The following is a 23,951-nucleotide window of genomic DNA, read 5'->3' on the forward strand; positions in this document are numbered from 1 at the left end:
TGTTAAACTATTGGATATATTTTGACTATTCATCAAAGCAAATTAAAACTATTTTTCTATGAAATAAAATAAAACATTGTGCCCTCTAAGAGTTAGAAACACTATCTCTTCATAGAAAATCTCGTCCATGTTTTGTGAGTCTCTGGACGGAAAGTTAACGAGGTGGGGGTGGGGGTAAGGTGGTCCTGGATTCCATCCAACACGCCAGTTGATTTAACTCCGGCAGCATTCCTCGCTGACAGTTGTAATCAGACAGCGCGGCAGAGACAAGTCTCACCATGGTCCCTGAAAACCTCCGGGAGCTCCTGCCGGAGTTTGCGTCGGATCGCACCTTTCTCTCGGCTCTGGTCGTCTGCTCGGGGGCGTCCCTCGTAGCCCTGAGATGGCTGAAGCAGAGAAACATCCGCAAGAAGACGGAGGAGGCGAAGAAAAGGGGCGAACTGGGACTTCGGGAGATGGAGAGGGCAGTTCAGCGGTTTAAAAAAGAGGTATTTTCACAAAGGCAAAGAAGGCAATAGGAGCAATTCTTAAATGCCCTTAGGGCTGCAGAATTCTGAAATAGCCCAATTCCTCGCTTCGTTATTTAATTTTATCCAGTCCTGTTTTTTTTGTATTCTGGTGCTTTACTGGGTGTATAATTAGATTAACGGGTCTACAAGTACTAGAATGCCGAGAAAAACGACTCGGAGACCAAAATAGATTCGAAAAAGCTCAGGATCCGGAGCAGAGGGAGGAAGGGAGTTATTTGGGCGGTTCCTTTACCTCTCAGAAATGATACTTCGCCTCGTTTCCTTTAAGCAAAGTGCAATCGATTTCAGAAACAACATGGGGGCCTGGGTTGAGCTGCAAGCCTGGAATTCTAATACCCCCTGTGAATGGCCCAACTGTTAATTTCAGACCAAAATATGTCAACGTGGTAAACGAGAGATAAATGTATTATTAACTAGCATTTGCAATACATTCGGTCTCGTAGTTACGCGAGTTTAAGCTATTGGCATTGTAAATGATGATGCCTTTTATTTATGTTTTTAAAACGAAAATTAAAATAAAAGGCATTGTAATTTTCAATGTCAAGAGCTTAACTTGCCTAAAGGCGAGACCTATTGCATTGCAAATGCTTGTTAAATGGTGAGACTGAAAGAACTATAACGAGTCTCTTCGAAGTTAACTCAGGCATTCAAAGGCGGAACTGCTGCAGAGTTACGATTTTTATTCAACCTGAGGGCGAGGAAAAAAAGGGAGAGCCCCATAGGGACCCTTCGCAACACCTGCTTTTTAGGTCTCGCTAAGCCAATGGCCTTGCGCATTGCTCCGGCGAGACTTATGTAGGGGCTCCAGGAAAGGCTGACAAGAGGGCTTTGAAATGCAAATTATGGCCAGTGGATGTGAGGCATTCAAGCGCGAAGCTGGCATCTGGCATAGGACTTGAAAGCAGCAGACTGCTTTCGCCAGCGCGCGCTCGGCCTCACTTCCTGCTCCCCCTCTTATGCTCGTTCCCTCCCACGCTTCCTTTCATGTCCGCTTTTCTTGTTTAATTTGTATTTATGGCAGCCTTCGCACTCCACAGCACACACACGGCACTGCCTCTACTCCGCTCAGACAGTGCTCCTGCAGTTGCATAACACTACTGCTGCTCCTGGCGCCATCTGGCCACTTTCATGCGCGCGTGGCCGTGTCACTTTTCCCCCTCTCCGCATTCACTTTCAATTCCCTTCCACTCCCTGCGATCACTTTTGTTGCAGCGCGGCCGGCCGCTCGCAATCATTTTCTGCCGGCGTGTCACTTTTTCCCCCTTTCCGCGATCACTTTCAATTCCTTCCCCGGGATCACTTTTGCGGCCGCGAAATCCAGATTGCACCCCTGTTTTGTATGAGCTACTCGCGCGTAGAACCTGGAATCTTGAGAGCTCTGTTTGAAACTGTGAGCCCCTCTTCGTTTGAGACCCTCACCCTCTCTTCCCACAGATCTCCCCACAGCTCTCCTCCTCCTCCCTCTGTCCAGAAACCATCATGGCGTGTCTCAACGTGCAGCGGGGAGAACAGGAATAATGCAGCCCAGAAATCAGGCATGCTGGTTAATGGAGATGCAAGCATGCCAGTGAACATTCTGAAATGTAGAGACTGGAATGCAAAACCAGAGTGGTATAGCTATAAAACAAACACAAAAACTATCCACTCGATCTATATCAATGTTTTTATTTGGGATATAAGCTTTCAAACAGCACCGATTAGGATGAACATGCGGTGGTACCATATTTCTTTAACTACTATAATGTAACCCTCACCCCTTGAAGAGTTAGTTCACTTAAATCATGCCGACTGTATAATGATCGCAAAGGGCTGCACTGTGCAGAAAAAACAATTACTCTTTTCAAGGTTCTAGGCTGCCCGCACAGCTGTTAAGCTCATAGGGTTGACTTGGACATGGGGGAGAGGGAGGTGTCCAATTTTTTAAAGTAAGGGGGTACAGATATGAGTGGGACGGTGCCATTCTTACATGTGTCATTTTTCAGACCTTAAATAAGTGTCTCATATGCGCCTAAAAATAGAGTGGAACACTAAGGCTCAGTGTGTATACAAACAATCAATTTACAACACCCAAGGTGTGGAGAGTGACCACACAGCAGCCCCATGCGGCTCTCACTGCAGTCACTGAGACTCGAAACTGTGGTATAAAGAAGCCCCATGTGCCCTTTACCCTCGCCACAGCCTCTGAGTGTTTGTGGTATTGCACCACAAGCCACCACCCGGCCGGCGGAGCGTCTCAGACCCTTGCCAGTCATGAAAAAACCCCGCTATTCCCTCATTTCTCACCACAACTTCTGACGCCAGTGTCGGTAGCAGCCGGGGCCCCTCCTCTCCCTTACCAAACGCTCACTGCTACTCTTGAGCACCGGGCCAGCTAGGAACAGACACAGCCGCTGACCAGGACCCCACCACATGCCTGAGACCCCCTGCAGTCTTCAGATACACGCCTCCTGTCCTCCAACCAAGCAGGCCCCTAGGACTCGGGACACTCGCAGACAGAAACCCCAAATGCCCCTCGCCGCAGCCACTGAGCACCATGTATTTTGCAGACAGTGAGAGTCGTGACCGAGGCAGACAAAAGCCGACCACAATGATTTTCGGAGTACATTTTGAATCACGGAAGTAATATGGTTTGTGAAAAATGCACAAGTATGTATAGTAAATACGCCACACCCATTCAACATAGAGCGTGGTAAGGGTGTATTGTGTGTCCAGTGGGGCATTTTAGAGCATTTTAGAGCACGCTGTCACAAATATATAAGTAAGCCTAGTGTTGTTGTGGATTGTCATTTAAAAAATTTACTTTTTCCATTGAAATAATATTTGTACTGACACAAAGTTTTTTTACTGATCAAACCTAAATGGCTCACACATTGTAATGCGAGGAAATCATGTTTCACCAAATATTTATAATTTGCGCATCATCAAGTTGAGTGTATTGGTTTCCTTTGATTCCATTAAATCTTAGTTTTCGTCACACTTCAGAGTTACGACTGACTCTTTAACATTCCCACCTCACACTACTGCACACCTCACACTGCTGCACGCCTCACACTGCTGCACGCCTCACACTGTTGCACGCCTCACACTGCTGCACGCCTCACACTGCTGCACGCCTCACAACACCACCACATCACTCTAGGACACCACCACATTACTTTTGGGGGGAGGTCAGAAGTTCAAATCTGGTTATGAAAAGGAGATGGCGGCTAGGTGAACATTGTCAGAAGACACGTCTGCGTGCCTAGGAACACGGACAAGGCGTGTTCACACGCTGTGCACTGTTAACACACCGAACACATTCAGACACGCACATGCACCGCCTGGCACGGACGCACATGGAGAATACTAGGAAATTATCCTGTTAAATGCACGAACATTGTATTTATTTTGCATTTTTATCAAACGCTTTTCACAAAAGGGTATTAGTTCACTGTACAATTGAACAACAGCGTCTGTGGCATTTTATACAAGAATATTATAACACCAAAAACTATAACATAAGGGTTATTTATAAATATATACATGTAAACAGTTGTTTTTAGATTGAGGAATCGCGCTGTAAACTAACATGAACTCCATGAGTCCATTTGTAATATCTGTGACCTTCGTGTGTTGCCGCCTGAGCCTCGAGCACAGGTCCCTTGGTGACCTGCAGCTCACAACATGACAACTGACAGAGTGTTTGGTTAAAGGAGTCCGCACATGTTGGGGCTGGGGGACAGCTGAAGAGGGTCCTTTCAGTGAAGGACACACACTTGTCTAGCTTGATATTCACTCGGACAACAGAGGCAAGAACGCGTCTCCCTGACACACACTGTGTTTACCTAGGAAGGGGGCAGAAGGGTTGGAACACAGGGGGAGTTGCTGCAAGTTGTTATGCCCCCTCGCCGGTGGGTATTTCTGCACGCCAGTTTGACAAATGCCTCCTCTGCAGTCACTGTGCCAAGGCCGAGCAGCTGTTTCTACAGACTTTGTCATAGCCATTTGTGAGAACTCGGCACCCATTCTGAATACGGCTCCTCGGTAGAAACGCATCTCCGATGTGTGGTCCTGGGCATGCGCCCAATGCTCTTGGGCTTCCTCTAAAGTATTGGAGGGTAAAATGGCCTCACAGGAGTAAAACTTCTGTCACACCTTGTGTGTTTCCCTAGGGTGATGCCACCTCCCAGAGTTGCAGAGGTCAGAACCATAGCACTTTTAAGAAATGAGCCAAGTGGGCCTCTACCTTGCGGTATTGTATCCCTCTTCAGTTAATACCACAATGAATGTGTGCAAGAAAAATGTGAATCATTTCAGAGTTAGGGCACAACACAGAATCCGCATTTGGATACAAACGTATTGGATGCAAATGCTCAGGTCCTACATACAGTGTCTACAAACGTGATTTGTGGCCATACACCCTTCGGATCTGATTCAAAGCACCAGGATATGTAGACACCTACACCAGAGTAACTTACTGCTATGGACAGTATGCCGATACATCAGATGCTCCAAAGTAGTAGGTTTACACTTCGAGGCGGGAAGGACGGCTTACCGCAGAAGGGAGTGTAAATGTAGGAAACATTTGCAAACTCTGAAGTTTGCGGATATTGACAAATATGGAAACACAAGTGAAACATCTCCCGTAAAAGGCAGGATTAAGTGCCTTTCCATAATCATAAACAAAAGGGAATGTCTCCATATTCCATGAGTGTTTAGTGGAAGTGGTTTCGCAATGGGAAACATATTTTCCCTGTGGAGAAAAAAGTTAAATAAACAAGCGGCGCATAAAAAAAAAAAACACCCTCGCCTCTGCGAGCCATATGTCTTCATTTATAGCGCCCATGTCCGGGCACGATAATTGAAGACATATGGGCTTTGGTGCACGTAACAGACACCAATAGTCGTGGGTGGAGCAACGTAACTGCCTATGGCCTATTGTGTATTCTGTTACAAAAAAACGCGCACTCCAAGCCCAATCAGAGAAGACCGTAGGAAAAGCACAAGCGTGTACAATTCCAGGGTTCATTTCTGAACCCCAGACAAAAGGACTCTCGCCTGCGCGTGCACCGTTGCGCAGTGCAACGCAGGTTGCAAGACCTAAAAAGGGTTTTCGACAGGTAGTTTCAGAGTCTGGTCCACAGTCTTATTTTGTGTCTTTTTCAGTAGCAGCTCCTCAATCAATCAATCAATCAATCAGAGTACTTGTAAAGCGCGCTACTTACCCGTGAGGGTCTCAAGGCGCTGTGGGGAGAGGGAGCCGCTACTGCTCAAAGAGCCAGGTCTTATGGAGTTTTCTGAAGGCGAGTAGGTCTTGGGTCTGCCGTAGGTGGGTAGGGAGGGTGTTCCAGGTCTTGGCGGCGAGGTAGGAGAAGGATCTGCCGCCGGAGGTTGTTCGTTGGATGCAGGGGACAGCGGCGAGGGCGAGGCTGGCGGAGCTGGCGGGTGGGGGTGTGGAAGCTGAGTCTGCTGTTCAGATAGGATGGTCCGGCGTTGTGGAGTGCTTTGTGTGCGTGGGTGAGGAGTTTGAAGGTGATCCTCTTGTCGATGGGGAGCCAGTTGAGGTCTCTCAGGTGGGGGGTGATGTGGCTGCCTCGGGGGACGTTGACGATCAGTCGGGCGGAGGCGTTTTGGATGCGTTGTAGTCGTCGTAGATGTTTGGCCTGGATTCCTGCGTAGAGTACGTTGCCATAGTACAGTCTGCTGCTGACGAGGGCCTGTGTCATTTTTCTTCTTGTTTCGGTCGAGATCCACTTGTAGATCCTGCGGAGCATGCGGAGGGTGTTGTAGCAGGAGGAGGAGACGGCGTTGATCTGTTTAGACATGGAGAGGGAGGAGTTGGGGATGAATCCTCGGTTGCCTGCATGGTCGATGGGTGTCGGTGCTGTTACCAGTGTGGTTGGCCACCAGGAGTCGTCTCAGACTGAGGGGGTGGGTCCGAGGATGAGTACCTCAGTCTTGTCCGAGTTCAGCTTCAGACGGCTGTTCCTCATCCAGTCGGCGATGGCCTTCATTCCCTCGTGGAGGTTGGTTTTGGCAGTGTGTGGTTCCTTGGTGAGGGAGAGGATTAGCTGGGTGTCGTCGGCGAAGGAGATGAGGTTGAGGTCGTGTTGGCGGGCCACTTGTGCGAGGGGGGCCATGTAGACGTTGAACAGCATTGGGCTGAGGGATGAGCCCTGGGGGACGCCGCAGATTATGTCGGTGGCCTCTGATTGGAAGGGCAGGAGTTGGACGCTCTGGGTTCCTCAATGGTGGAGGAGCATCTCCCCAAAGGCCCAGAGCCCTCAGATGAAAAATAAAACAGTATTTTATTATCATTTTATTTTTTTGCTGCTGGCTGAGCCAGCGTGTGCAGGGAGCGGTGTTGCCAGACCTTGGGGGGGGAGAAGAGGAGTGGTAGGTTCACTTTTAAGTGTGCATGTCACTTTTGTCAGCAGTCTTAGGACGGCCAAACTGACATGCACACTTAGGTTTCTCCAACCCAGATGTATTGATTGCATAGCCGGGTTGGAGAAACAGCACAGACTCCCTGTGTCTGATCGAGCATTAATCCAGTCCGCTCAGAACAATCCTCTGCTGCTCTCATGCTTGAGAGCAGTGAAGGGATTGGATAAGAGTTTGTGATGCTGTCCAGAGACTGCTGGGACCAGGAACTTGAAGGAGAGGAGGGTGAGGAACTCCAGGTAAGGCTTTAAATATTTTATTTTAATTATTAATCCCCCCGTCACTTGCTTGCCTGCGTGTGCCCCCTGCAAACCCTCCACCCGCCCACCATTCATTATCTGTGTCAGCCACCACTGGTCTTTGTATCTGCTGCATTGCAACTTTTGCATAGCTCTTTATGAAGTTTCCATTTGCATGTAAATATGTACGTATTGGTAGGGAATATGTAACAAGTTCATGTGTAATATGTTGCAGTGTATTGCAATTACGGCGCTCTGGTGACATTGTATAAACCACAAGGCAGAGTAAGAATGATTTGTGAACGTAACCAAAACCCCTCTATGACAATATAGTGTATAATTTACCCCTGGGGCCTCAACTAGTACAGTTTGAGGCACTCAGCAAGGATTTTAATTCATGTAATAACCGAGCTCCTCAATTTATTAATGAAAGACCTTCTCACTATACTCGCACCCATCCTTTACGATCCTCTTCAAGAAAGTGAGAATAGGGGGCAGGCACTTATACTACTTAGCTTCCAAATTTTGGAGCTCTCTCACCCTTACTTGAAACAGAGATCGAACTATCTGAAATTAAGGTTGTAGTGTAGTTCCTATTATCCCAATAGGCTCTGCGCATTGGAATAATACCTCCAATAGTATGGACCTAAACCAGACGTTAACTAGGTCTACTACTGTCGATATTAGACTTAAAGTTTTGGGTTTGCCAGCTAGCTCAGAGTTCACTAGAAACTTTCTCGAATAGGCAAGGAGGAGTTGAACCTCCCTGGATAGACAAGAAGGGATTTAGTTTCTGACAACCATAGAACATGACAAGTTTGCTCTCCCCTAATCAAGAGTGTATCTCTAGAGTCGTGTGAAAACAAAAGACAACTTATTTTACTCAGTCAGTACGTGCATTCTTAGTTTCACCAGATTGTAGAGAAAAGGAAGAGACGGGCGTGTTCAATAAAAGATGTTATTTATTGATCAGTCTCTTTTCTCGTACAAGAGAAATGAATCGATATTATTGCAATACTTATGGTTAAGTAAAGTGCATACAATAAAAGCAGAATTATGAAATAATACTGTAAAAGCATTGATATGGTTTCTAAGCCATATGCTATTTAAAATGGATAGAATATATACATACACATATACATTTAACTAATCGTACTCAACTGGTGCTTCTAACCACGCCTACCCCGGTGTACCTGACCTAAGCCTAATACGTGGGCTGGAGTAGAAAGTAGCAGTTTGAGTTAAGTTTGTTTTGCCAAGTGACTGACTCGAGAATTCTCTGCAAGGGGTTATTCAGTTCTGTACCTGAGATCTAGGATGGTTGAGGGATGGTATCTCTCGTCTGTGGTCTCGATATTCCAAGCTGCCTGCAAGGGCTGCTCGGAAGCGCCGGAGCTGGATTTCTCGGCAGGAGAAAGGCAGCGTCTCGTTCTCAGCACGTCAGGAAGGCGGGGCAGCGCCAGTGGGCTTCGCTCTCTGCTGGGCTTCGGCAAGTCTCGCTGCTCCGATCTCGTCACCACCGCGTGTGTTTGCTTAAGGCAATGTCGGTAATATTTATACCTGTAAGGTGCCGAGATTGACGTAAGGATGGACATAGATACGTCAATAAGGATGTCATACGAGCTGGTCGTTAGCACATTCTTTTACTGAAGTTCTTTGAGAAATCAAAACAATGGCCGGAGGGATTTTCCCAGGTTGTCATAGGTTTGATTTGTTTTGAGAACTCCGTATGCCTTATCAGGGGCTGGAGGAATATTGCTTGCCTAATTAGATGGCAAGCGTTATGACCTAATCAGATAACGCGCTCCTGTGCCGTGGTCTGGCTTAATCAGATAACGGTTTCTGCATCATGGGATGGCTGCTAGTTAATTTGTTAACCAGAATAGGGTCAGGAATAGGGGGATCTATACAGAACCTATAGGAATACATCACAAGGTAGCTACTAAAAGGCCACCTGTTTACCTAGGTATTTGTGTATTTCTGTTGGTTCAAGCTATCACCGCTAAGCGCCAAGAAACCTTTGGCCAACCTGCACTGCATAAAACCCTGTAGCATTGCATGTAAAAAATGTTGGCCATTATGTGTTGTATTACATTAATGACTGGTGCATTTGGTTTGAAAATACTCTTTCCTTTGCAGTTAAGATAATATTTAGGCCAAAACCTCAGCTCAAGGAGTTTTTGGAATTCAGGTACTCTACGCTCCCCAATGGAGTTCCTAGATTCCGCCTTCTTGCGCGAAGCGAAGTTTCTGTTTCCATTTGGGCACTCAAGATTTGTTTTTGGTGCCTGCTCACGAGTGGCACAATATTCTCCGGATGAGAGTGAGCACACGATTTTGCACCTGCTCATATGGCTTCCGGCCATGACGATGCCAATATAGTGCTGCTCGGCATTGGGCACGCTCCTCTTGCAAAGCAACTAAATCTACTGAAATAGAGGTTTTCAAGTGGATTTTCTTTTCCAACAGGCCATTCAAGTTGTTTTTTAGTGTGAGAAGCTTTTTTTTAAAACTTTTTTTCCTAACAGTAATGCAGTGCCCCAGAGACTCCAACTTTCTGTTCCTGTCCAGCAGGCTCCTCCTAGTGCTTTGTTCATCTCCTAGTCACTTTTCATTTGGATGTAGAACTGGAAGGAAGACTCTCTTTGCCTGCTGCATATATGACATTGGATTTAAGAACTTTGCATTTGAGATTCCACAAACAAATTTAAAAACTCTTGTATATGGGTGTTGTTTGTTTGATAGAGGGAATGCACCAGTATTTATTTGTACTTTTTATTCAATTTTTCCAATTTATTGTGGTGAGTGGCCTGCAGTTTTAGTAGGTGCCTAGTTATATTTTTGCAGTTGTTTTCTGTGCTTTTTTAAAGGAACAGTGTTGCACAGTTCAGTACTTTTATTACATTTATTATATTTATTTATTTATTTTACTAGTTTGCCAATGGGCCATCCAGTCAGTAGGTTCAAGCCAATACTAGTCATGAGTGCATAAAAACAACAGTTTCTATGGTATATGTTGCTGTAAAGCATCATTTAGGGATATTGGCAGCATCTTTGGCCCTGGTTCTGTACATTGGATTAAATAAAAAATATTGTCTTTTTTTGTATTTCACATTTGTTTTTTGTACAAAACGTGTATTTGTGGGGTGATATTTGATGCCTTGGGAGGATGTGTGCTGTTGTAAGTTTATTATATCTCAGTTAATTTTCATTTCATTTTGTCCATAAGCCTGAGTGTGTTCTTTTTGCTCCCCATGCCGCCTTGCTCGCTGTTGCTGTTTGACCATGAGGCTGGCAGCCATTTTGTGAATCCAGCCAGTGTGCCTTTCCCATAGGATTGCATGTGTTCTTTGCTCCCCATGCCTCCTTGCTTGCTGTTGTTGTTTGACCATGTGGCTGGCGGCCATTTTGTTCATCCAGCCAGTGTGCCTTTGTCATAGGCTTCAATGGATGGATGTTATATCAGTTAAATAATATGCTTGAGGATAATTGCACTGTATGTATCGTAAGAATATGTTCTTGATGATTTCGGCATATATATTACATGCATTTTTTTGCATTTTTTTCACATACTTGCCTCACAATAGGTTTGTTCTCACCCTCTCATACACATATTAGCAACTATTGATTGTTTTTTATTTTTATATTTTAATTTTATTACTTTGTTAAAAAGCATATTTTAATTTTTCGTTTTTTATTTTAAATAATTGCATTTACATTTCTGTTTTTTATTTACATTTTTTATATTAATTGTTTTAAATGTTTTAATTTATGTATTTTTCATTTTGCCTTGATCATCCAATATAAGCGCCCAGCCACGCAACAGAATTATTTTTTTTTAGTTATAATTCCATTTCCTTCTTGACACCCTGGCTTCGGTGTACTGCAGACACATCAACAGCATTCATTTTTTTAATGATTATTCCTATCCCAGTAACACATTTCCGGCCATATGTGCACACTAAACATTTCTTTAAAGATTATTTTTTCATTTACCCTTGCATTACCCTGAGTGCCACAGGTGTCTCCTTTAGAATAGATGGACATAAAGCAGAGAGCTATATCTGTGTGTTGAGTTATCCTGATTAGAAATGACATTTTATCGTATGGGGATGTGTTTTGACTTTTAAATTGGTTGGTTTATTATTACCTAAGCAACCAACCACACTAATATTTCCTTTGTCTGTACTGATTTAAACTACAACAATGACATATTTTATTACCTGTTTTTAGGTCTCACCTACGCAGCACGCATGCGCTGCACAGGCAAAATGACCTATTGCTATTGCTTAGTTTTTTCAGTCAAACAAGTGCACGCGCACCATTGCCTTCAATAGCAACGCGTGCACTTCTGGCGATTCACTTGCAGGAGCAAGAGCCACCATATGGTAGCAATTTTTGCTCCTGCAAGTGAATCGCGCCTCCCCTTTGTGGCGCGTGCGTGCTTGTTTTCTTACTTGCTGTTGCTGACTTCTGTAGGGGCTTTCAGTCGTTTTACACTGGTCTGCCTCTTAGTGCGAGTTTTTACTTATTTTGAGTCTCACTATCTTTCTGCTCGCTGCCTCGATCTATCCTCGTGAACCCTCCCTCCAACCGCCGCACTGGCTCTGATGTCTGCTATTGGCTGGCTAATATTTGTTTTGCTTAATTCCTTGTAGCCACTGCCCTCTCCGGCAAGCTGTGACTGGCCATGTTAACACGTCTCACCTCCGGGCATTTCTTTGAACTTTGTTGGAGGAGATTTGAATGAATCTTGAGTTAGGTAAAAAATCCAAAGTCCCGGGAGGGTCACAGCACAGCGGGAACAGACATCCAGTCACAATTGCGATAAGAGCTAGGTCATTAAATATCTTTATTTGGAGAGTCCCTCGCGGCTTCCCTTTTCTGGGGAATGGTTGAAGGTTATTGGAAGATTTGATACAAAATGAAAAAGTTTATTTGGATACATTTCTAAAAAGGACATTCAGGGCGGGCTGCCATCTATTCTTGGTGAAGTCTTCCCTTAAGCCATCTTTTGGGAAATGCTCCATTGTGCTGCCAGGCATATCACGTCAACTGGTTCTTGTACAAGGCCACCACGTGTGCCATTGTGAAGCTGGGACTCACGACTTGGATGGAGTGAGTGAAGGGCATTTCCAGGAGCTCACAGGAAGAGATGCGTTTGATACCTTGAATTTGGGCAAGTTTTTTTCCTCATCAAGTTTAGCTGATTGTAGCAGGGACGTACGAGGTTTCACTATCCGTCTTGGTCAGTTACTCGGTGGCGTTTCTCTCTTTTAGCAATGGGTTGTTGTCTGCCTTCACAAAACTGGATTGTAAACCTTCAAAAGTCAGACAAACACACCCAGGTTCAGGGGTTGCCATGAGGCTCCTCAGGTGAAACCAGTCTCTCTTAAGTTTTGTATGATAGCAGGGCTTTAAATGGGATGAACAATCAGGAGGGGGGGTCCTCTCAAATGAGCGTGGCCAATGTAATTAAGGGTGTGTCTTAAAACCTGTGTGCTAAAAATCTGTGCTTAGCATAGTGTACGGTCCGACTTGTATTTTGCTGTTACTGTCATTGCATCCAGATATATCATACATCAAGTAACATCATAACTACCCCAAGTCAGGACTATTGGCTTTGTCAATGGTTGTTAGTTACATAAGATAAATAAGCATCAACTATGGCTTGTAAATAATATTGATAAAGCGTCCACTCAGAGCCATGGTGGCACCACAACAATGTTCCTGCTCCCGAGTTTCAAAAAGAAAAGGGAAATCCATAGCCAATAGGTCTCGCCTTTGGGACCTTATAAGTGTTAAGCCATGCAATGGTTGGTGTTGTTGCACCAAGGATATTGTGGAAAAACAACAATTGATGGACAGAATGCAGAACAATGTCATACATTCACCCCAGTACAGAGATCTGGGCCTAAATCCATCGTTTTTTTGCTCACCATGCCTTTCCAGTTTGAACCCAGCCATATGCAAATCATTCATGACCCTGTGCCCCATGGGAACAGTCCAGCCCAAACAGCCAAGCCAAGTCCTCCCTGGACTGGAAACAAGCATCCTAGGACCGGTTTCGGGCTTTCAGCCCTCATCAGCCAGGATAGCTTGATTCCAGTGGCATGGAGAGCACAGGACTTCCGTCTGAGCATACCCGTCCCACTCAGGTGACAAATGCAAAAACAACAGTTGATGGACAGAATGCAGAACAATGTCATACATTCACCCCAGTACAGAGATCTGGGCCTAAATCCATCGTTTTTTTTGCTCACCGTGCCTTTACAGTTTGAACCCAGCCATAAGCAAATCAGTCTTGACCTTTGTGTCCCATGGAACAGTCCAGCTCGAACAGCCAAGCCAGGTCCTCCCTGGACTGGAAACAAGCATCCTAGGACCAGTTTCGGGCTTTCAGCCCTCATCAGCCAGGATAGCTTGATTCCAGTGGCATGGAGAGCACGGGACTCACGTCTGAGCATACCCGTCCCACTCGGGGTGACAAATGCAAAAATAACAGTTGATGGACAGAATGCAGAACAATGTCATACATTCACCCCAGTACAGAGATCTGGGCCTAAATCCATCGTTTTGTTGCTCACCATGCCTTTCCAGTTTGAACCCAGCCATATGCAAATCAGTCTTGACCTTGTGCCCCATGGGAACATTGTGCTGCATAACTAAATACTTATAAGGTCCTAAAAGCGAGACCTATTGGCTATGTCAATGCTAGTCTTGCTTGTTTGCTTTTAGGTGCACAAGAGAAGAAGAGACATCACCCGCAGTACTGCCAAACAGATGGCCTGTACTGTGATGTCAGTCCTCCAATTTCTTCCGCTTGTGCATCTTAGTGCCACTGCCAACTAACATCTTTAAGAATGGCCCGAAAGAAAATTGACCCCATAAAAAGTGGTCAGTGAAAAGAAGCCGCTTTCCACCAATTTATTCAGGAATCATGTGCCTGCCAGACTGACCTCCCGGGGAGGAACATGAGAGCAGCATTCCTGTATCTACAGCACCACTCTAACTTAAGTCAAAGACCATGTCTGTCAGTGAGGCAGACAATGCAATCATGGTGACGCCAACAAGCAGTGACTGAATTTGATTTGCCCCTTTCGCAAAGTAGTACCCAATCTTTTCAGGAAACAAAGCAAAGTGGACAGCAGCCGCGGCCAGCAATAGTAGCTATTCCCGAAGTAGGAGCAGAACTGGAGATTACGCTTCCTGTCGTGTAAGAATCTCCTCTTTTAGAATCATTGGCTCCCATATCTCCAACAAGGAAAATGAAAGGTTCCTTTATGGTCCACTCCTTTTTTGGGGTTCTTCAGAGACCACCAGACCAGTCATTTTAGTTAACAAACCCAAATCTATACACAATTCTGTTTATCTACTTGTTCTTCAACAGCAGTGTACTACATGTCTATTATCAAATCACAATCTCATATACAGCTGCAAACATCTTGAATGAATTTAACCGCAAGGTGACTGAATGGCTACAATCCAGAGGTCTCAGATTTGGATTTGTTGCCATGGACGATGGCAGTAACATATTTAGGCCATGGCAAGACAGTGGCTATTTTTGGAGCATTGCATCAACCTGGGTGTGCACGAATTTCTAAAAGAGAAGGCATAGTCAGCAATATACTGACCACCTGCAAAAGAGTCTGCACTCATTTCAGCTAATATTTTAAAGCCAGGAAGCAGTAGTGGATTACTCAGCATGCTAATAGAGTACCATTAAACGCCCTGGCACAGGAGGTGCCAACACATAGGAACGCAACCTATAATATATTGCAACTTAGGTTTGAGCAGTACAGACTGATCAATAACTATGCCATTCAAAGAGGAAGGGCTGCAATTGGGAAAGCGATGACCATCGATGCAGACAAATGGTGTCTAGTCAAATGCCGGACACAGATGCTATTTCCTTTTGAAGTCTTCACACGGGAAGTTAGCAAGGAGTAAAGTATGATGAGCCAAGCTATCCCGTTGCTGCATTTGCTACTGGACCAGTTAAAAAGGTGTCACACTTGCAGGTGTGAATTAAAACCCAGAAGCGCATGCCTTGGTTAAGAGCTTAATCTTTCTCTTAGCGTGTAATGCAGGATGGCAAAATTGCATCATCTCATTCAAAGAGTACATTTCTGCCACTCTACTCGATGCATGGTACAAAACATTTCCGCCCACTTTCATTACTTTTTCTAAAGCGTATGTTTAAAAATACAAGAGGTGGATTGTCAGAGACCTGGAAAAAGAACAACTGGAACTTAGAGTCCCACTCTGCAGTTCTAGGGTGCCCACTTCAACTTTCAGAGGTGACAGTCCTGTTGTCTCACAGTAGCCAACACCAGCAACAAGAACACCGACGGCAACAACATCAAGAACACAAGAATTGTCCAGAACCTCTGCATTGAAAGTGCAGAGTCAATGGCAAAAGCAGTTGAGCAAGTGGCAGCACCAATGACCACCAAAGACCATTCAGAGGATGTTCCATGAATATCTGGGTGACCCAGAAGCGGTCTATGTGGATCAAAATCCCTTGATGTATTAGTATGGGATGATCCTCTAACGGCCACAGCTCAACAGACTGTCAATAAATTATCTGCCTTGTATTGTAGCCAGTGTGTCTGCTGAGTGTGTGTTCAGTGCAGCTGGCACAGTTGTTACAGTGAGAAGGACCAGTATCTCGCCTCAAAACGTCGAGCGATTGAACATGACCAAAATGAACCAACATTTCATAACACAGGATTACATAATTCCTGAAACAGCACAGTAGGACGAGTAGGATGATTGGTCAGAATCAAGTGTGTTAGCTGACCAACTTCTGAGTGAACCACCTCAGTTTGAGGCCTACTCTACTTCCATGCCATCATAGAACTTTTTAAATATTTCTCATCAAACTTCTTTTTTTGCAAAAAAAGAAAAGTAGCTAATGGAATATTATGTTTGTCAGATTTGTGCTGCCCCACCATTTTTCATCACATATTGGCTGGATTTGACTTGGGCCGGTGTGCGTTGCAGAAGCCTCCACAATTTCTTCATGATATTCGAGACAATGTCTGCCTCCCTCGCATGCCTATCCATTTTTTGCATCACTTAGGGCTGCCCCAGAAGATAATTGATTTACAAGAGTGCCAATACCAAATTCCAATGTGTTGCCTGTGTCAAAAATACAGTTGTGTACCTTCTACATATCCTTCCAGTGCTCGGATTGGAAGAGATAACTACAACTACTGAAACAATGAATGAGTGATTGTAAGAGATGATTGATGATTCATGTGGTGACAGAGCTGGACAGTGCTTGCGCTGTCTCTTCGAGACATGTTGCATATACTTTGTGAGCTTCAGCCCACCCATAGGCTTCCCATTTTCTGGCTCCATCGTTGCTCTCCTATTCTTTCTTGCCATTTGTCCATGGCATGCATTTGTCATTCCACTTCCTTTGTTTAACCGTTCGAGAGAGAAGCAGCCGAGTACTGTAGTAATACACTGCTCACTATCTTGGGATGTTTTAGGGACTACTTTTTTCTTGTAGAAAAACAATTCACACCATTGGTCCTGTTTTCACTGTCTTTGAGCTTCACATTATTTCTGTAAAAAAAGCCTGTAAATCGTATTCTTTTCTTGCCACGTTTGCTGAGCATTCAGCCCTGCACTTGCTCAAATCGCCCTGGGAGCTTCAAGGCCTGCCGTTAAATGTTATAATTTCCAACGGTTACATTTCCCTCAGTTGCCCGCTCTGTTGTCACTCTTGCTAAGCCCAGACCCCCCTACAAAAAAACTCTGATGGCATATAACACCAACTTTTGATTAATTTCTCTTTGGACATTTTTACATTTCTGAAGGCTTAATACATAAACAAATTCAAGATGGTGGCTTCCTTTATTAGTCCCCAAAGCTGTGTTAAGTCAGGGTTTTATCTACAATTCTCATCCTTGGACGCCTGCTCGTAGAGCAAAGGCAATGAAGGGGTTGGCTTCTCTGCCCAGCAAAACAATTCTCCCTATTCACCCCAATCAAGGTGACTTCAGCATTGCCAGATGATTATGGTAGTTTTTGCGCCTTTTACCAACATCATTCAGCTGCTGGATTTCGCGCCACTGCTTGCTCCGGGTAGAACAGCTTGTGAGCTGACCTTTTTAGGTTGAGCATTCAAGCACTCTTGTATGTACTTTAGTATATACTTTGTGGGCTTTCAGTCCACCCAATGCTTTTCATTTATTTGTTTCTGTGCTCTTTAAAAATCCTTACTTGCTAGTGATCAATCCTTCTATGTGTCCCTCCTTTCTGTCTTACTTTTTCATCCCATGGATATATGACCAAGTACTGTATTATTATGCTTTGGTTATTTATCTGTTATTTGGGGGACTATTTTTTAATGTCTTTCCTGCTTGTGATACACTGTGGGTGTGTGCGCAGCTTCAGTACCTATATTTCATTGCATCTTCCCTACCTTCTCCTCTTGCTCCGCCTCCTGACCACTTACAGTGTCCACATATACCCAGCCTTCCCCGTATTTTTATTGCTGCTTTTCCCCCTCCCGCTTCATGGTATGAGCCATCCCCTCACACCCAGAGGTTAAACGGCCCCTCCGTTCTCCTGTCGTTCGGGCACTGCTAGTTTATACATTATTTGGCAAACCACTACCTTTCTAAGCATGATACAGATCGCAGGAACCCCAACACAAAAGAGAGTAAAGAGCATTCTGCTTTCATCTAAGGAAAGATGGCGCATTGTAAAACTAAAGCCAAAAGACCACATAGCATTGTGGGGTGAAGATGTGGGGGTTCACAGCGTCAGTTTTTTTTTTCTGTTTTGTGAATGCCCACTGCTGAGAGTCATCTGGCCTGCGATTGCATCACATCGGCGTAACCCCGGGTCTGTTCCTCAGTTCCTCTCTCCCGTTACTCTGGAGCACTGCTGCTCCCACCCTGTGCCACTATAGACTGCCCCTTGTTCCAGGTTGTGACAATTCCACTGAAGTCCTTGTTATGGCAGTAGGGTCTGTCATCGCTGCCCTCTCGTTTTGCTCCAGTCTCACCAGAGACTGGCTTTGCATGAAGCACTTATAAACGAAAAAAGTATCTGGGGGTCAAGGGAAACTACAAAACCACTGTGAACACATTAACAGGAATGCTGTCTCATGAACCAATAAATGTGACTATGTGTCATGCTGCACTTAAATTCTCAATTTTGAAAAAAGTGCCCATCAGCTCCTATCCGATACCGCCCTACATCATTAGGGCTCTCCTTACCCAGGAGAAGGTGCAGTATATCTATCAATGTGGTGTTGATAGAAATACAACTTCAGAAAAACCGAAGTTTTAAGTTGGAAAATGTTTTCATTACAGGTAGCTGATTTTTACAGTGCCAAAAATAAATGTGTGAAAAGGGTGCTATGTTAAAATTAGGTAGTTATTGAGTGGAAAAAAGTATTTTATTAGGTACCCTCAATACTCCTAATATTAAAACGTGAAAAAAACAAGCAGATTTAACATAATATCTACTGGCCAGTAGGGTCAACATGTTTCAGCAATTGTGACGCTAAACATGTCACTGCTTTCTTCAGGACCTTGATGTTTTATGGCTACTGTATGAAAAGGAAAAATATCACCTGTATATTTTTCATATTTGTTCACTCTTCTCCCCTGTGATCAGTGAGGAAACAAACAACACACACAATTACAAATGAGAACACAGTAGTTTCGTAGAGAGGCATATACATATCGTTTAGCCATGCATTTTGGACATTTAACTGTACCGAGATGGTTAATAAATCACCACTTTCTCAAAACTAATTTATAGCCTCCTTACCTAATTTTGGAGGAGGGATAGCATCACCCCACCTGGCTGCTGCTCAGGTATGAGCAGCACCGCTCTAGTAAAAACACAAAACAAAACACTGAAACTCACACCAGCAGGTCACGTAACTATCACACATTCAGTCTATCTCAATCTGTTTGCTTTCTTTATTTGACAAATTGTTAATGACACAAATTTGTCTGTTTGTAATTAGTCTCTAATGTTGTCTGCTTATTCTTCAAAAATAAATGTCAAAGCGACAATTTTCAGTTTGACTCAACTCCTTGAAAAGTCGATGTAATCTATTTCAACGGACATGTGTTATTTCTCGCTTGATAAAACAAAAGTTTGTGTAAAGTTTTATCTGCAGTCAGATCCATAAACTGAAAATGTACGAATATTTGCACATCGTGAAAGCGCATCTATATGAATATCAAGTCGATACTCTATTATAATACCTTACGCGCTTAAATTTAATAAGTATCCCAGGGCAACAGTTATTCTTGCATTGTGCACCACTTAGTCAAAAACGCCCCCTGGCTCTTACCTTCCTGTCGGTACACCGGACGTCCCTCTAAGCAAACTGGGGGGGCGCCGGTGTATTGTCTGAGCGCCATTTTGAACATTCGTCACATCACGTGGTGTAAACAGCACAAGACGCGGAAAACTACAACCCGAAACCAGCATCATGGGTATTGTAGTTTTACAGATAAATCCGATGGATTTTTTTACAAGTCGTGACGAATTGGTCAAATGGCCTAGAAAACTACAAAAACGAAGTTAAAATTATGGGAATTGTAGTTTTATCTAGGTGTAAGTCATGTTTTATTTTCACATCAGAGTTTCACTTGCAAACTATACTTTGTCGTGATTCTTTATTCTAGTTTCCAATAAGCGCCTTAAGAATATTAATGCGCATTGCTGATAACTAATATTCACATCGTATCTTCTCATGTTGCCACCTACTCATTTGGCATCAATATTTACTCGCAGGAATATATGGTGTTATGAGAATCACTTTTGTTTATAAGTGCGGATAAACAGGTTTGAATATCTAACCTCGTGTTTGATGTATTGCCTAAGGATTTACAATGACAACCATGGGATATCATCATGTAAACCCATTTTGTCACAATGTAAGCGATCCACAGAGGAACAAACATGAACATGAACTTGCAGCTTAAGAAGAACAGCAGCAAGGCACCAGGAGGACTATTTACAGCCACTGACAGCTCGGTTTCCACCCTCTATTCCCCTGATATGATAATCCTCTCCTGGTATTACTCAGTTTTGGGCTGCTAGCGCATAACACAAAGTAGGCGCATACAATCTAATTCCATGAAACTCTGTTTACTCTTTTAAACCTAAATAGCGGTTTCTGTCAAGGCGTAACGTGACCTTTTCAACTGAGTGCCTTTTATAAATATCAAGTACCTTTTCTGTCTTTGTATGTCACTTTTTTTGTGGCATCTTGCTCAGTTGTTACTTGGCCCACATTCCTCAGAGTGCGCAAAAAAAAAACTATTGCACGGGTTTCTCAGGCGCAACATACTGCAGATGGCCAAACAGGCTAATTGGAAATAACAATCCTTTTAGTGTAGACTTTGTCTGCTTCCTTTGTGCTTCATCGATTTACCTCTAGTTGTAAATGAAAATTACTTGGCAGGATACAAATTAGCTGGAAATCAATAAATTAAAGCAAGCGGCGATTTATAAAATTCAAGTCCCAGAAGGCCTATGCCCAGAAAGCCTTTAGTATGCATCCACCTTGCCGCTCACTTGCCCCTCCCCTTCCAGAAGTGAAAGCGCCTTGAAAGCAAAGCAAAAGGGTTTGAGAATACCTTTCCATTTTTTTTTCAATGGAATAATGCCTGTTTCTTGAGATCAAAAGCCCCCGTTTGTCAGCATACAGCAAACAAAGTTGCTAAAGCCCCCTCGTGCCTTGTTTGACTCTTTCATACAGCCCAGACATCCGAGCCACCCAGGGCTTTATATGTTATGAAAAAACTAGGATTTGAGGGGTCTGTCAAAGGGGCGTGGCCCATGTAATTAACGCCATGGGAATGCCACGGTTCAGCAGCCCTGCCTCATGCATACTACTGGCAAGGCACCTCCGGTGAACACTTCTTTTAAGAACAGTGGGGCGTAGAGGGGCATGGATAAAGCAGCGGTTACAGGGAAACGTGTTTCTTAGGATGTTGCAATTGTCGACTTGACCATGTGACCTTTTACTGCTTTTTGTTGTGCTCATTGGGCTCTGTCAATTCCTCCACGTGCGAATTTCTGCGTCAATGTCAGAACTCTTTTCTCTCTTTTTGCACATCAGTTTCTCTACATTTCCATTTTTGTCTATGCATGAATTTTTTTTTCTTTTTATCTTCATACCATTTTCTCTCTTTTCTCTTTTTCGTAGTTCACCCGCCTGTCATTTTTTTGCGCTGGTTGTTTGTTCCTTTTCACACTGCATCTCATCTCTTTATTTAAAACATTTATTTGGCACCATAAGACACCTTTTGGTCACTGAATGTTAACATAAAATATTCTTTTTAAGTAAAAACATTGGCAAAGTCAATAGCTCTGGTTAAACACTTATAAGGTCCCAAAGGCGAGACCGATTGGCTAATGCAATGCTTGTTATTATTCCGCTTCTTCATTCAAAAGAGTGTGGCCCGTACGTCCCTCTGGGTAGGGTGAACCCCCATCTGGTCTCTGATTGGCTGCATCCCAAGTTGGTTGGGGCAGAGGCCGGGTACACCTGCATCTCATTTCCAAGCTCAGGACTCACAGCCTGTTGTCATTTACTGTACCCTAGTCTGAAACATGGCACACAAACTAAGTTCTTACTTTTGTAAATTTTACATTTTGAACCGTCAATTGTTTAATAAAATTAAAAGTGTGGTAATATACAGTGCTTTTATTTCCATGGGTCTTTTGCTCGTAGCTGTTTCCTCAGACCCCTGCTCATCACTAACTTTTACTGGAGCGTGGAATGAGCATTTCTAGACTCTTGGTGGCTGACACCACGGGCACATCAATTTGATTGATGAAGTTGTTCATGTTCCTAGAGAGTGTTGTGTTTACTTCTGGGCAATAAACACCTGTAGGTGGTGATGTGGGTCACATGCTTTTTAGGTCGAGCCTTGGCAGCGCAAGTTGACAAACAAATGCTTTTTTTTGTAAAAGCACACCGTACCTCACTTTCACTTTAATGGCAGTCACACCCTTTTCTTTAGATGCAGCTTGTCTAAAGAAGGGAGCAGAACAGTTATTAATGTGAAAGCACAGCATGGAGTACTTGTAAACAACAACCAATATTTGCAATGCAATAGGTCTTGGCTTTGCGAGAATTTAAGCTATAGTCATTGTAGGAAAGTAGGATCTGCTTTTTTCGTTGCCCCCACTTTTTGCCTGGTGTTATGCTGTTTCTGACTAGTCTGACTAAAAATTGTGAATAAAATTTAAATCGTATTTGTAAAGCGCGACCCACTCACCCTTACGGGTCTCAAGGCGTTGGGGCCGTTGTGGAAATTAAAAGCCTGATTCATGAAGCTAAATTGCACTTGCAAAGGGCAAGATTCTCAGAATCTTGCCTTTTGCGAGTGCAATTTTTGCATTTGGGATTCATCATCCCAAATGCAAAATTCGCTATTAAAGAATTCGCACATTTGCGAAGAATTGCATTTAAGGAATCTCTATTTGAGATTCCTTAAATGCAATTCATGAATCATTTTAAAATTGCGAAATTGCAATTTTGGGCCGCTATTTACCGAGAGGTCAGACCTCGTGGTAAATAGCAAAAACTTTGAAAAATGCATTTAAATGCATTTTTCTAAGTTGCATGTTACATACACACATGTCCTTTGGACATGTGTGTGCGCAACACCAATGTAGATTACATTTCAGGGGTGTTACAGGGTGTCCTTTGGACACCCCTGCACCCTTGAAATCGCATCCTTATTTGCGATTAGCAAATTGCTAATCGCAAATAAGGAATAACTCCCCATGCATTCCTATGGGCCTGTAGGCCCATAGGAATGCATGGGGAGTTATTCCTTATTTGCGATTAGCAATTTGCTAATCGCAAATAAGGAACATGTAGGAATCGCAATATTTTTTGCAATTCCTACATGAATCCCGTTTTGCGTGAGCTATTGCCCAGTCACATGGTGCTGAGCTGAGCTGCCGCCAGAGTCCGGGATCAAACCGTGACCCTGTGCTCTGAAGTCAGCTGCCCTGGCCCCTACACCACACCTCTCCACCTATCCTGCTTATCAGGACCCCAGTCTCTGTGCTTTCTCCTCTAAATTGGTTATGGTGAGTACTTGGGCACATCCCAGATTGACTACTGGTGTACCCTTACAAGTCCCTTCCTAGATGGTACTGAGGTACCCAGGGCATACGTACACCTGGGGTCCTCCATGGGATAAAGCATGTATTATGCCACCCATGGGAGACCACTCAAACTGTGACTACAAGCCTGCCATTGCAGCCTGTGTAAGCTGGTGCTAGCACCACTTGCTACAGATATAGGTTTCCCTATATCTGAGGCCACTGCACTTAAAACCTATAAGTCACCCCTAAGGCAGGCCTTTCAATCTTGGAGGCAGGGTGCTCAGTTCTACATGTGAGGGTGCTCCTGTATGAGCACGGCACACCTACAATCTTTGGAGTTCATTCTCCCGGGTTGTAAGTGCATCAGCCATTACGATATATAGAGTGGCCATGCGTCATTACGTGATGACCATCTCTAAACTGGCTGGAATAAACCCTGTTGTGTTTGATATCAAACATGTTGGAAACATACCCTAACACCGTAAATGGTGTGGGAGATATGATGATTCCGTGCACTGTAAAGTTCCTTTGGGAGGCCCTCTGTGCTCCCGGTAACAGTCTTCGAGACCCAAACAGCAAGAAATGGTTGCTGACGATCAGAGACACGATTCTGCCCTCCGACTGCTGAGCCAAGCTCGAG

The 23,951-nt window shown here is 44.1% G+C and overlaps 1 protein-coding gene across 1 annotated transcript in view; it reads left to right on the top strand.

Moving 5' to 3' along the window:
- Nucleotides 1-230: 230 nt before the first annotated feature.
- LOC144800360 (vitamin D3 hydroxylase-associated protein-like) overlaps nt 231-23,951 on the top strand; it is a 352,351-nt gene continuing 328,630 nt past the window's right edge. Inside the window, exon 1 of the mRNA XM_078671675.1 lies at nt 231-488. Within this exon, the coding sequence (XP_078527801.1) occupies nt 279-488 (210 nt within the window). The 5' untranslated portion in view covers nt 231-278. The remainder of the gene's footprint in view (nt 489-23,951) is intronic.

Source organism: Lissotriton helveticus, chromosome 1_2 (genome assembly GCF_964261635.1).
Source record: "Lissotriton helveticus chromosome 1_2, aLisHel1.1, whole genome shotgun sequence".
NCBI lineage: Eukaryota > Metazoa > Chordata > Amphibia > Caudata > Salamandridae > Lissotriton > Lissotriton helveticus.